At 42.3% G+C, this 14,596-nt stretch overlaps 1 protein-coding gene across 2 annotated transcripts in view; it reads left to right on the top strand.

Annotated features, from left to right (window-relative positions):
- Positions 1-870: 870 nt before the first annotated feature.
- The window catches only part of tmem163b (transmembrane protein 163b), a 43,915-nt gene continuing 30,189 nt past the window's right edge, over positions 871-14,596 (top strand). The window contains exons 1-2 of one of the 2 annotated variants that reach the window (XM_017458520.3): positions 871-1,378; positions 3,030-3,149. In XM_017458520.3, the coding sequence (XP_017314009.1) occupies positions 1,186-1,378; positions 3,030-3,149 (313 nt within the window). In that variant the 5' untranslated portion in view covers positions 871-1,185. Of the gene's footprint in view, positions 1,379-2,208; positions 2,883-3,029; positions 3,150-14,596 lie in introns of those variants that run through there. The other variant, XM_017458522.3, reaches the window with a different exon arrangement.

Here is a 14,596-nt window from a genome sequence, read left to right as displayed (position 1 = left end):
ACCACACTGTCAGATCTTTTGCTTTTGCTGATATTGTCATTCATTCCTTCACTCATTCATTTGTTCATTCATTCATGCATTCAGACATCAATTAATTAATTTATTCATTTATGCATTCATTCATTCATTCATTCATTCATTTGGTCAGTCATTCATTCGTTCATTTTAGATCACATTTTTAGATCAGATTTTTTGCCATCATTGTTTTATTCATACATTTATTCATTCTACACCATGTTTTTAGATCTGAAGTTTTCTGACCAATATCACAATTCATTCATTCATTCATTCATTCATTTTTAGACCACACTGTTAGATCTGATGCTTTTACCAACATCGTCATCCATCCATCCATCCGTCCATCCATTCATTCATAGAACACAGTGCTAGATCTGATGCTTCTGCTGATATTGTCATTCATTCATTTGTTCATTCATTCATGCATTCACACATTAATTCATGTATATTTTATGCATTCACTCATTCATTCATTCATTCATTCATTCATTCATTCGGTCAGTCATTTCTAGATCAGATTTTTTGTCATCATTGTTTATACATTCATTTATTCATTCTACACCGTGTTTTTAGATCTGATGTTTTCTATCCATCACCATACATTCATTGCATGCCACGTTTTTATGTTTTTTATTTTAATTTTATTTTCTATATCATTCACGCATGTCAAAAGCTCCATGTATAACATCCAAATAAATTGCAGCCCATATATTGCTACACACAACTCTTTTTTTTCCTCCTCTGAAAGCGTAATAAAGTGCATCAGCACAGTGGAGTTGCGCGTGCAGCTCTGATCGGAACCTGCAGCTGGTAAGGAGCAGTTTCACAGTGTGCGCGAGCTCTAGCTGGAGGAGGAAGCGGGTCTGCGCGCGCTCGAAATCCACACATATTTTGGAGTCAGGGTTTTAATTAGAGCGCGCTTGCCGCATCCTGCAGCTCCACTTAACGCGTACGTGTGGCCCGTGTGCAGGGTGGAGTGAGCGTGTGTGTCTAGTCAAAGTGTGTGTGTGTGTGTGTGAGTGTGTGTGTGTGTGTGTACTGGGAGAGACGCTCTTGGCTGAAGGTGCGCCTGAGCCTCCTGTCTCGTCTCCCCTCCATCGCCTCGCGCGCAGGTGCCACGTTCCTAACGTGCCGAGAGACTTGAAGCGCGCGCATCACGCAGACGCCATGGCGGAGGATCCGCAGCGCAGGGACACACACCAGCAACCCGAGTGTGTGAGCGGACAGAGGGAGGCAGATAAAGAGCCAGACAGAGAGGGAGAGGGGGAAGGAAAGAGAGAAGGAGAGAAAGAGGGAGAGGGATCCGGAGAGACTTTCACCATGGAGCAGGTGATGAAGATCAGCGACGTGGAGGATAAAGGTACGGGCGGATAAAACACTTCACACACACACACACTCACACACTGCTGCCAGTGTGTGTGTGTGTGTGTGTGTGTGTGTGTGTGTGTGTGTGCAGATGTTGATGCAGTACCGACACTTTCTTATGTTCTTTTAATACTTTAACATCTGCACGGATCCAAATAAAGTACTGTGTGTGTGTGTGTGTGTGTGTGTGTGCGCGCGCGCGCACAAGCGGGACACTTTCACCAACTAACAAACAGTTACACAGTACACACTGTAGCACACAGCTGTAATGTACTGCACTAGACTATGCAGTTCTATGCAGTAACATGCTATGCTATCATATACAATATTATTTTTACTGTAACTGTACAATAAAGTCTGCTCTGTGATGCTATAATAAGCAATCAAATCAAAATAAAACGTAATATAATAATTATTATACTCTTCTATACAGTACTTATAAACAATATGCTATGCTATGCTATGCTACAATATACTGTAGCAGTATCTGTATATAGTTTATTGTATAATGTAGTAGACCGTTGTATTTATACTATACTGTACTATGCTATAATATACTACGGTAACATACACCAATCAGCAATAACATTAAAACCACTGACGGGTGGCGTGAATAACGGTGATTATCTTGTTACACTGGCACCTGTCGGGTGGGGGGGGGGGGGGGGGTGTATATTTATTACGTAGCAAGTGAACAGTCAGTTCTCGAAGTTGACGTGTTGGAAGCAGGAAAAATGGGCAAGCGTAAGGATCTGAGAATCTTCAACAAGGACCAAATTGTGGTGCCTAGAAGACTGGGTCATGGGGGTGTGAAGGCTAGCCTGTTTGACTAGACGTGGGCGTGTCCAGAGACGTGACGAAGTCGAGAAAAGTTTCACTTCATGCAAATTCGGAGCAACTTGGTGCAGCGACTACCAATGGGAGTGAAGACAATAGAGCGCACGTGATCTGTGGTCCGCCATGCTGCCTGCGAGTCCAAATAGTTTTGAGGACCCAGACGGTCCGGCGCTTGTGCAGAGAGCGCACACTGCTTCTCCTTCATCTCGTAGGATATGATTATATATACACGGGTGCATTTTATATACAAACGCTCTCCCAGCAAAACCGGTTTTGTTGTCGAAGGTGGAACAGGATAAGATGATAAGATGATATTGATGCCCCGTAGGGGAAATTCAAACTGTAGGATGAGTGACGTCAAAGAAAGAAAGAAAGGAAATCATTTCCATAAAATACCTATACAATAGAAATAACAGAAACTATAAAACACATCTGTGTGTATGTACATACGCTGGAGTTCTATTGGTAAATGTACATGCGCAGTATCGCCAGTATTTATATACACGTGCAGGATCTGTGAATCTGTGAATGCTAGTCGCGCAACCCATTGATAAATGTTACTATGGCAACCAGTAGTAGGAATGCCTACTGGTGAAATCATAATACAGCGACTGGTGACTTGCAGTGATAAAATTGCTGTATGTGTGAACGTACCTTTAGAGGTAAATAAATAAATAAATAAATCTCCTTAGAGGTTCTTTGGGTTATTCGTGTTTTTTTTAAATTAATACTGAAGGATAAGTATGTCAGTAGTTATTTCCACCAGACAGTCCTTTGTGATTGATTCACTGACTGGATTCCATTGACAGATCTTCTAGAAAGCAGTCAACGTCTGAAACCCCATGAGGCTCAAAGTTATCGGAAGAAGGCATTGTGGGTATCATGGGTGTCCATCGTGGTGACGCTGATCCTCGCCATCGCTGCATTCAGTGAGTAGTACCTGCTCCTTCACAAACGTTCACGGAGTGTGTGCGGAGTCGGTGTTTTAGCTGGATTTATGTGGTCAACTCATCAAAAACTGTAATAAATAAATCGGAGGAACATTTACAGCTAAAAAGAAAATCTTCAGGTTTCAGCTAAAAGAAGTTCACTTTAGATCAGTCTGATAAGGGTGGGTACAGGAGCGGTGCTTTTTAATGGAGAAGCGTTTTCACCAGTGTGTTAACACATATCTCTGGAGGTTTCACACACATGGTATATTATTTGACAGTAAGGTCCTAGCATACAGTGTTAATTATAACCTTTTAAAAACAAACACTCAATATTGACTCACCTGCTTCTTAAATATACAGCTGGTCCATAAATATTCAGACACTGACAAATTGATTGCTATTTTAGCTGTTTATGACAGTATAATGGAGTTGAAATGAAATAATGAATAATTCATTGTTAAGGAAGAAACCTTGAGCGGACCCATCCTCTTCTGGGTGAAACCGGACAGGGTGTATAATATACAGTCGCGCAGTGTTGAAAGTGTGTGTTGAAAATCTTGTTCCCTGGCCGGGTGTGTGTTATTCTTTCATTATCTTACTTATAAGTAATCAGATAAAAGTTCTAGAGTTCATTTCATTCTCAATATGAAGTCCATAGAGCTGCCACTGCCAGGTGTGGTCAAATCAACGATTTGGTACGTCCTTCCAAAGAACAAAAGCACCGGTGAGCTCAAAGCCGCTGAAAGGCTTGGAAGAGCGTGGAAAACAGCTGTGGTGGTTGACGGAAGGTGATAAAGAAAAAAAACAACCATCGTATACCATTGGGGACGCACAGTGGGTTTGTAGTTAGTACGTTCGTCTCACACCTCCAGGGTCGGGGGTTCGATTCCCACCGCTGCCCTGTGTGTGCAGAGTTTGCATGTTCTCCCCGTGCTGCGGGGGTGTCCTCCGGGTTCTCCGGTTTCCTCCCAAAGAGGAAAAGACATACCATGCATGCCTTCAAAGACATTGATTGGCATGTCCAAAGTGTCCGAATGGGTGTGTGAGTGTGTATGTGAGTGTGCCCTGCGATGGATTTGCTCCCCGTCCAGTGTGTACCGCACCTTGTGCCCGATGCTCCCTGGGATAGGCTCCGGGTTCCCCGCGACCCTGTGAGATAAGCGGTATAGAAAATGGATGGCTGGATGGATGTGTACCATTGGTAAGCCTCAAAAACATGAAGACCCGATTACAGTTTGCCAAACAACTGCCTGTACAGTTTCCTTGAGCAACTTCCTATGGTCAGATGAGACAAAAAAAAGCTTGTAGCAGAACGACGGGAAGAGAAGAGTATGCAGAATGGAAGGCACTGCTCAAGATTTGAAGCATACCACATCGTATTTTGGCATGGGCACGCATGGCTGCCAATGGACCTGGGGCATCGTTTATCAACCATGCGTATGCATTGAATGATCAAGTTTTGCTTATACGTGAGGATGTGTGTACGGTATATTTACGCACATTCCTGACTATGCGGGTTGTAGGAACCCCAAGTGGTAGAAAAGTGTAACAGCAGCTAAGCTGACTATGCAGAGCTTCTAAACGACATATTGTCTATCATGTCAGCATAATTGAGGGTTGTAATATATATATTTATATATAAATCGGATTATTTATTTATTTATTTATTTATTAGACAAACTATCTTTACTTCATGGTCAGTTCCACGTCTTCTGAAACACGCGGCACCACGAGCAGGCTACTGTGCTTTTTTTTATTTAAAGGAAGTTGTTTACCATATATGGCGATTCGAGGGCGTTTCTTTTATGCAGATGAGTGTAACCACGCACGAGCAAATCAGTTTAGAATGTGTGGGATTTATCACTGGCCGTTGCTTACAGTCGTGCATATGTACGTGTCATTAATAGCTCTTTTCTTGTGCGTACAGATGGGTCTTACGCTCAAATTTAGTACTTGTTTTGCGCACACTTTGATGAACGAGACCCCTGGATTAAAGCGTATACGGCTATGTTATCTGCTCATTGGACAGTGCAGATGGACAATGACTCGAACCATAATTCGAACTCAACCCAAGACTTTTTAAGGCAAAGAAGTGGAATATCCTGCAATGGCCAAGTCAGTCACCTGACCTGAACCGAACTGAGCCATTGGCTGAAGGCAAAATGCCCCAAGAACAAGCCGATGAGGAAGACAGCTGCTGGAAGGCCTGGCAGAGCTTCACCAGGGGAGAAACCCAGAGTCTGATGATGTCTGTAGGTTCCTACAGCATTCCCCAATTGGGACGTGAACACCCTCAAATTAACCTTCATTACTTAATTCATTACTGAACTATATATTTTGGTACACAGCTAAAATATCAATAACATTTCCAGTGTCCAAATATTTCTGGACCTGAGAGAAATTATTAAAAAAAAAAATGATAGCAATTGTTTTGCTGAGCTTTATCTTGCTGTTTTTTTTTTTTAGTATTTTTTGGGGGGGGGGATAATTGTATTATCTGCCAAGTGAACAAATGAAAAGTTGATACAACATACACCCAAGTGCGTAGGTTTATTCTCTCAGGGATTATTCTCTTCGTGTTCTTGGTCTCAACAACCGGTTCCATGTCCCGGTGTTATAAATGACAGGGGGGAAATTTTGCCAAGCCTTTCCCTTGACCTGTAATAATAACGTCAAAGATTGTGCTATTTTGCCGAAATATTGTAGCAAATATAAATGGGTCCTCGGGGTAAAATGTATAATATTGTTTCTTTTTTTAAAAGGAAATACTCCTTATTCCTCATTGTTATATTTTTCCCTTTCTTCTCCGTGTCTGCGAGAGGATTTCTTTTCTTGAGCAAGAGATTGTTATTACCTTGAGCTGTGTCCCCCTGAGAGCCAGATGACTCATCCCTCTCTCTCTCTCTCTCTCTCTCTCTCTCTCATCCTCTGTTTCCGTCTGTCTCTCTCCTTCTTTCTCTTGCCCTGGGACGCTGAGAGTTCCGTAGCCAAGCTTGGAAAAATGCTGTCACGTAGCAACACAAGAAAAGAAGATGACGGATGTCTCACGTTGCGTACAACGTTGTATCATGACCTCAGAGGCAACTGAAACGGAACACACACCATAGGTTTAAAGGAACATCTTGAGAGCGACCAGGATACCTTTGGAGAGCGTGTTGATTTATGATCGAACGAACAACAAGACTTTTTTTTACGAAAATGTCAGAAACAGATATCTGCGTATAGCTAGCAGGATTTTTATTTATTTATTTATTTGTGTGAGTAGCTTTGCGTGTGCTGTGCTTCGCATGATCAATCAGGTGTGTTGGAGTACGGTCGGTGTTACATCCTGCTCTAGAGAAGCTTGGAAAGCTTGCTTCAGCAGTTTGTAAGGTACTATAACGGCCTAATGTAAAGGCGATGTAAAGAGAACGGTGTGTTTCTGCAGTGCAGAGTCAGCGAAAGAGGCAAAGCATGTGTTGGGCTTTATGACTCTCTACAGGAAACTGGTATAACTAGTGTCCATGAATAAGGTTTTTAATATCTCTTCAATTTTTAAACTTGGTACGCACCAGCATTCTCTAGAATTCTCTGGAAACTCATGGAGATGGGAAAACACAAACTCCGAGCACCATGGATCTATCTGAGTATATATATATATATATATATATATATATATATATATATATATATATATATATATATATATATATATATGATACATCGTTTTGCCTGCATTTCCTCATTTGTAAGTCGCTTTGAATAAAAGCGTCTGCTAAATGAATAAATGTGAATGTAAGGGGTCAGATATGAAGCAACAAGAAGTCTATGAAGACCTTAGGTCTTAAACCTAAGAAGGTTTGTTTATATTATGGGAAATAGAACCAAGTAAATTCTTAAAAAAATGTTGTGGGCATGTACAAATGTAAAGAATCACTATGCAAGCTAGGCTTGTGCAATATGGATATTTTTCCCAATCGATATCGCATTTACAACAAAAGATTTCATCATTCAGAATGACTAGGCTTTAAAAAAAAGACAAGGAACTGAGTATTTCCACTGTTTCAGTTTTAACGAGCGTACACGAGGGAGTAATAATATTACCAACTGTTTCGCGATTCTGCTTTCAGAGTGTTTGAATGCACCTGTGTTTCTCTGACACTTCATGGTAGGCCCATTTAATATGTTGGGGTCAACTTATTTCTCTTTCAGCCAAAAACAGGAAAGAGCAACTTTTTTTCAGGCAAAGTTTTTCACTGGCATATATATTCCGTGGTGAGAGCATGAGGGTGAGGGTGGCGTTGAGACCAATTCTGAAGTCGAGCGATGTCGGGGTTGAGGAACTCTCAGAATTAGAATTCATACACTGTGCTGACATTTCTGCCTCTTGTGTCCTCACTGCTTTCACTGGCATAGTGTTAGGGTTCCTAGTTATTTAAAAAAAAGGCTTTGTGTTATGCCGCTAGAGCTTGATGTTGAGACTGAGACAATGAGGTTGTTAAATTCACCCTGGAATGCCAAAAAAGCTACATTTAAAGTCCTTGGTGTACCCTTTGATCCTGGTTTATGATCTGATCTCCAAAATATGCTCCAAGATCCTCCGTGCCTGAAAAACAAGTACATGCTTTTATAATATGTATTGCTAATATGTCTGGCTAGCTGGCTACCCTGCTGTTTTCCTGCTAGACATACATACACATAAATTCTCACTCTAGCAGAACGTCATAATCTTCCCATTCGATCGCTTCCTTTCTAATCTCTACGCATCTACTCTCCATCTCTTCCTCTATTTCACTTACTTGGCATCCAGCCAAAATTTATACACCGGAATCCTCTCATTACCTCCATGTTATTGCGTAATCATGGCCGTGCCATTTGCAAATCAGCCAACTTCAATCGAGGCGAGGCATACAATCCAATTAAAAAGTGGTCCGTCGGTCGCTTTAAGATTTTTTATGAGCTAAGCGGTGTAATATGGTCATTATGGTCACAGGCATGGGTCATGGTGCACCACGAACAAAGGCTAAGTGTTCAAATAGATCACACGCTGTCTTTTCTGGAGAATCTTCAGCTTAGTAAATATGAGTAAGTTACAAATCTAGATCCAGGAGGTTCTAAAAAAACAGTTCTTGGTAGTGGACTTGAATCAATTGAATCAATATACTATACAGTTTTGTAAAGAAGAGTCAAGGCCTTAACTTTGCAGTATTTGGTAATAAGCTACTTTCACGCTAGGCTCATAAATCAATGTTAGTGCTCATAAATCAACACACAGCACAAACAAATATGACCTCTGGCTATGTTAGTCAGGTGATTATAATCAATGGAATGACAATCAGGTGTGATTTAGCACCCTGTTTTATTTAACTAACAGGAATCTATCAAAGTCTGATCTTTACAACACGTGTTTGTGGAAGTGTAGCACGGCACGAACAAAGGAGATTTCTGAGTAGCTCAGAAAAAGGAGTTGTTGATGCTCATCAGGCTGGAAAAGGTCACAGAACCATCTCTAAAGAGTTTGGACTCCACCCATCCACAGTCAGACAGATTGTGTAGAAATGGAGGAAATTCGAAACCATTGTCCCCCAACCCACCAGGAGTGGAGACCAACAAAGATCACTCCAAGAACAAGAGGTCACAGAGGAACCCAGGGTAACTTCTAAACAACTAAAGGCCTCCCTCACATTGGCTAATGTTAATGTTCATGAGTCCACCATCAGGAGAACACTGAACAACAACGGTGTTGCAAGCAGAAAACCACTGCTTTCTATAAAAGAACACTGCTGCTCCCATACAGTTTTCTAAAGATCATGTGGACGAGCCAGAAGGCTATTGGAAAAAATGTTTTGGAGGTAGATGAGACCAAAACAGAACTTTTTGGTTTAAATGAAGAGGGCTATATTTGGAGAAAGGAAAACACTGCATTCCAGCATAAGAACCTTATAACATCTGTGAAACATGGTGGTGGTAGTATCAGGGTTTGGGCCTGCTTTGCTGCATCTGGGCCAGGACGACTCGCCATCATTGATGGAACAAGGACATTTGTCCATGAACTGAATCTCACGATTCATTGAGGTATAAAACAGGGCTTGGACTAAATGGACAGTAGCACAATACTACTACACAATAGTACAACAGAACAGGTGAACACATTAGAGTAATCAATCAACGTCATTACAGCGGAAGAGACAGGACCAACCAAAACAAAAGCACATGCCATAGAAAAGGCACATGGAGTTAACTCAAAACAAACTACACATGAGCATGAGAAGGGAATTTGTGACATATACACATTGGGTAACAAGTTACAGTGGGTTTGGTAAGTATTCAGACTCCTTCATTTTTGCACATTTTATTGTGTTTTACTTTTTTGTCATTAACCTACACAAAACTACCCATAATGACAAAGCAGAAACTTTTTTAAAAAGAAATGTTTGCTAATTTATTAAAAATCAAAACGTGAAGTATCTCATTTGTATAATTATACAGACCCTCAGCTAAGGCATGCAAAAATGGGGCTTATGTGCAAACGTTTTGCTTTGATTATCTTGAGATGTCTCTAGAACTTGACTGGAGTCCACTTGTGGCAAACACAGTCGACATGATATAGAAAGGCACACACCCTTGTGTATAAAGTCCCACAATTCAGAGTGCAAGTCTGACCAAAAACCAAGCAATGAAGTCCAGGTAATTCTGTGTAGACATCCATCCATCCATTTTCCAGGGTTGTGGGGGAGCCTGGAGCCTATCCCAGGGATATCGGGGCACAGGGCTGGGGACACCCTGGATGGGGTGCCAACTCATTGCAGGGCACAATTGCACACACATTCACACACTACAGACAATTTGGAAATGATCAGCCTACCAATTACCAATCAGCCTATAATGCATGTCTTTGGACTGGAGGAGGAAACCGGAGTACCGTCTGCCAGATGCCATAAAAGTAAAAGTGAATGTAAATGTAAAGGAGTACCCAGAGGAAACCCCCGAACACCACGCACACAGGGCGGAGGCGGGATTTGAACCCCCAACACCGGAGTGCCATCATGCCCTCCTCTCTGTAGACATCTGTGATCAAATTGTATTGAAGCCAAAGGTATAAAACGTTTTCTAAAGTTTTGAAAACTCCTGCACAGTGGGTTCCACTCACTGTGAAATCGAAGCAACTTGGAACCATCAGCACTTTTTCTAGAGTTGGCAGTCTGGCCAAATTCAGCAATCGGGCTAGAAGACGCTTGGTTATGGACCCAATGGCCACTCTAACAGAGCTTTAGTCCTTCACAGAGATGCAAGAATCTACCAGAAAGACAACCATCTCAGAAATACTTTATGAACCAGGCCTTTATGGCAGAGTGGTCAAAACTACGTACTGCTCATCAACTGGTAATACCATCCCTACTGTGAAGCATGGTGGTGGCAGCATCATGCTATGATCTTTCTTCTCAATGGCAGTGACAGGGAGACCGGTCAGAATTAAAGGAGGGGTGAATGAAGCCATATACAGAGAGGTCTTTACAGAAATCCTGCTCCAGAGTGCACCGAATCATACAGAAAACAGAACACTGGAGTGACTTTATTAGAAGTCTCTGAATGCCCTTGAGTGACCCAGCCAAAGCTGAGGGACCTGAAGATCTTTCCCCTGATATCAGTCTGTGTTTGACACTATTTGTGAGGAAGAATCTCCACCGTTATTGTGTTTGACTGGCACTTTTGATCATGTCATCCATCAGATTCTCATTTTCTCTCACCAGCTTTTTTGGAAACGTGAACTTAGCGAAACGTTTGAAAGGAGCATTTCGGTGATGTGGTAGTAGTCTGACTGGGTTCTGTTCTCTCGGGTATTATGTCTCTGATCTGAGGCTCTACATCATCTGCTTTTCAATCATAGCAGTTGCTTGCCAGGAGTGCACTCAGCAACTCTTGATCGATAGAGAAAAGTGCACTCGGAGTGTGCAATTACAGAGACGGGGGTGGGGGTGGGGGGGGGATAATCAGTTTAGCATATGAAAGCCAAACACTTGATCCTAGATCATTACTCTGGAGGATTGTCACACATGCAAGGACCTAAGCTAGCATTCAGCTGTTGAGAGACTTCTAATCCATGTTGTGTTGATATTTTCTGATTTCTCTGATGAGAAGCCGAGCACGCTGTGATTTCGTCTCGTATCAGTCTCGATATCTGCGGATATATCGAGCGAATATCTGCGATTTATTTCTGAACATCTACAAAAAAGATCTCACGCTTCAGTGTGAGCCTTGACACGTTTCTGAAATTGCTATGTATGTGTGCGCTTGTGTGTGTGTGTGTGTGTGTGTGTGTGTGTGTGTGTGTGTGTGAGCTGTAAAAAGAGATGGAGAGAAAGAAGGAGGAGGAGGAGTTGTGTAAATGTATGCCAGACTGATACCGCTAGACACCTCATGACTTCCGGACGAGCCAATTAACACTCTCAGTGACAGCACTTCTGCTCGCTTTCATTTTTTATGTGTGCCCACACACACACGCACACACACACACGCACCGATACATACACGTGTACAGATGTGTGACAAATAAATGTAAAAAAAAAACAACAACAACTTTATGTTCCTTTATGCGTGCCTTGGAGTAGATTCAAGTCGTCGGAATTGTACTGCGCTTGTTCTTCCAAAAGATATTCCCTCACTTGCTGATGATTTGATGATGATGGTGGTGGTGATCACTGTCCAACACACCACTCTAATAGGGGCGGGGTCATCCTGGACGAGACCACTCCCATCAGGATAGAAATGTTTCATCACAGGACATCAATGGTGATCCGTTAGAAGAACTTTGTATCGAATTGTCTCCTCTATAAGTCGACTCGAACCATGCCAGCCATGAAAAGTCTCAAATTTGTATATATTATGAACCAGTTAGCAGTTTATGGCAAGTCAGGGGTGTTGAAAGCGTTCACCCTATCATCAGGAAGTTTAAATCCTGATGATGCCACAGCAAACCACGTCCAAGAGAGCAAACTTGGCCGTGCAGCATTTGTGCTTTCTTCCTAGTGTGTTCAGCTGCCTTGGGATGTAGCATGAGAAGCAGTTGGAAAAGATGTCTCTTGGAGGTGCACACTCGGGTCTTCGCCCACCCCAGTTGGTAGCTGTTGTGTGTTTGGGGAGGGCTAGCTAGTGAGTGGCAAATGGCCAAATTGGGAGAAAATTGGGTAAAAACAAACAAAGAAACAAACAGAGCAATAATCAGTCCCTCCAGGATTTCACAATTTTGCGGTCGCAGAAATGAACGCAAAATCAAGCGAGCTCCGCAATATTCGGCGGAGCTCACAGTTCACCCTTATACACACGGGTGTGTGCCTTTCTATATCACGTGGACTGTATTTACCACAGGTGGACTCCAGTCACGCTCTAGAGACATCTCAAGATAATCAAAGCAAATTTGGGCCAAGACGCATCATGTGACTTCACCACAACGCGCGTTCAGTCAAAACCCTCTTCAATTCACGTGTGTCGAACATGAGTGCAGCTAAAAGGTCACGTTCACCGACAAACATCACCGCGAAAGACAGTGCAAAACAACTTCATGCGATTTTGCCAATTCAAAAAAAAAAAAGCACCAAAAACGCCGCGAGTTTGAAAAACGCAGCAGTAACATCAAGCATTTTTTCCCCGAACAATCACAAAAAAACCCCCAGCAAAATCCTGTACGGACCGAATAATTATAAACATACACGGAAAGAAGACTCCCTGGATGACTTACTCTTGCTCAATATAATATCTTCATGACTCTACACCAAGGACAAATAAATCGATGCCTGTTTATTTGTTTACTCTCTCATGATCTTACCCTCTCTCTCTTTCCTCTGATTGGCTGCTTCAATTCACGACCGCTTAGGAACATCGTATCACACTCTTAGAAAAAAGCGTACTAAACTGTACCTTTCCTTGTGATTTGGATGGTACCCTTAAGAACAGCGCTTTTTTTTTTTGTACGTTTGGGTTATATCTTTTATTTAGGATGGTGCATTTTGTGTACGTTTAAAGTATCACTCTGAAAGATAATCACGTATACGAGGTCCGTCAGGTTCAATTACAGTACTGTTAGCAAGAGTGATTAATGTACTGTATAGATTCATTGTGCTTAAGGCGTGAGGGCAGATGAGGGCTGGTGCACAGGCGCCTACTCCTGTTTAGATGCTTTGAAATATTTAGAAAACAGGAATCGATTATAATGAATAACTTTATATGACGATGATGTCATTTTTGAGCAAGCGGTAAATCATATCAACTGACACCAAGTGCCCCACAGATTACGGTGATAAAATATCAGTTTGTTTGAGACAGACGAGTTTCGTGTGTCTGTGAGCATAGAATGCTGCCATTCGCAAAAACCTCAAATGTAAATATCACAGCATTGGATAGGAAGGAGGGAGAGAGAGAGAGAGAAAGAGAGAGAGAGAGAGAGAGAGGGAGGGAGGGAGGGAGGGAGGGAGGGAGAGAACACTTTCATATTAATGAATTCAGCATTACCAGGCTTTCAAAGCCAGTGCTAACCCCCAGAGCCCTGAGTCTAAAAATAAGAGACAGAGGGATGGAAGACAGAAAGAAAAATGAGGGGAGGAGGTAGAGAGAGACAGTGTGAGTGAGGTGGGGTTATATGCTACCCTTTATACTCTTGTTGCCTTTCAACACAGCAGGTGCAGAGACAGCGGACAGCTGGACATGGACCCTGGGACATTAATTAGATGCACAAGGGCCTTCATCAAGAACTAATATAATTCTGGGGTATTTATTTTTTTAATACAGATTGATTTCTTCATTTCTTACTCTTAAGACCAAAAAGTGCTCACCTATTAACCATTTTGTCATGGTTTCCCCCTTTGCTCTGCAGTTCCCATGGCAACCAAGGCCATGTTTATTTTGTATTTTGTTGTAGTCCTGTGTCTACCTCTGTCCAGTCATTTGTTTGTTGCCTGATGGTGTTCACCTGTTTTGTGTTAGTGTCTGAATAATTTTGTCTATGTATACCCTGTCATGTCATTGTCTGTGCATTATTGTTACTTTAAGTCTGACCCTTGTCTTGTTTCTTCTCATTTTTACTTTGCCTGTGTGTTGACTGTGTATATGAATTAACGTGGTTTGATGTTTGCCTCGCATCTCCAGAGTTTGGGGTTCGAATCCTGCCTCCGCCTTATGGGTGCGGAGTTCACATGATCTCCCCGTGCTTCGCGGGTTTCCTCCGGGTACTCCGGTTTTCTCCCATAGTCCAAAGGTATGCGTTGTAGGCTGATTGGCATTTCCAAATTGTCCAGAGTGTGTGATTGTGCCCGTCGATGGGTTGGCACTCAGTACAGGGTGTCCCCCACCTTGTGCCCTCGGATAGGCTCCAGGATCCCCGTGACCCCGTGTAGGATAAGCGGTACGGAAAATGGATGGATCGATGGATGATGTTGAGCACCGTTGTTTCCAGGCCCACCGTGGACTTTGAT

Source organism: Ictalurus punctatus, chromosome 27 (genome assembly GCF_001660625.3).
Source record: "Ictalurus punctatus breed USDA103 chromosome 27, Coco_2.0, whole genome shotgun sequence".
Lineage (NCBI taxonomy): Eukaryota > Metazoa > Chordata > Actinopteri > Siluriformes > Ictaluridae > Ictalurus > Ictalurus punctatus.
The sequence above is the reverse complement of the archived record's forward strand: the minus strand, read 5'-3'. Positions and strand labels throughout refer to the sequence as shown.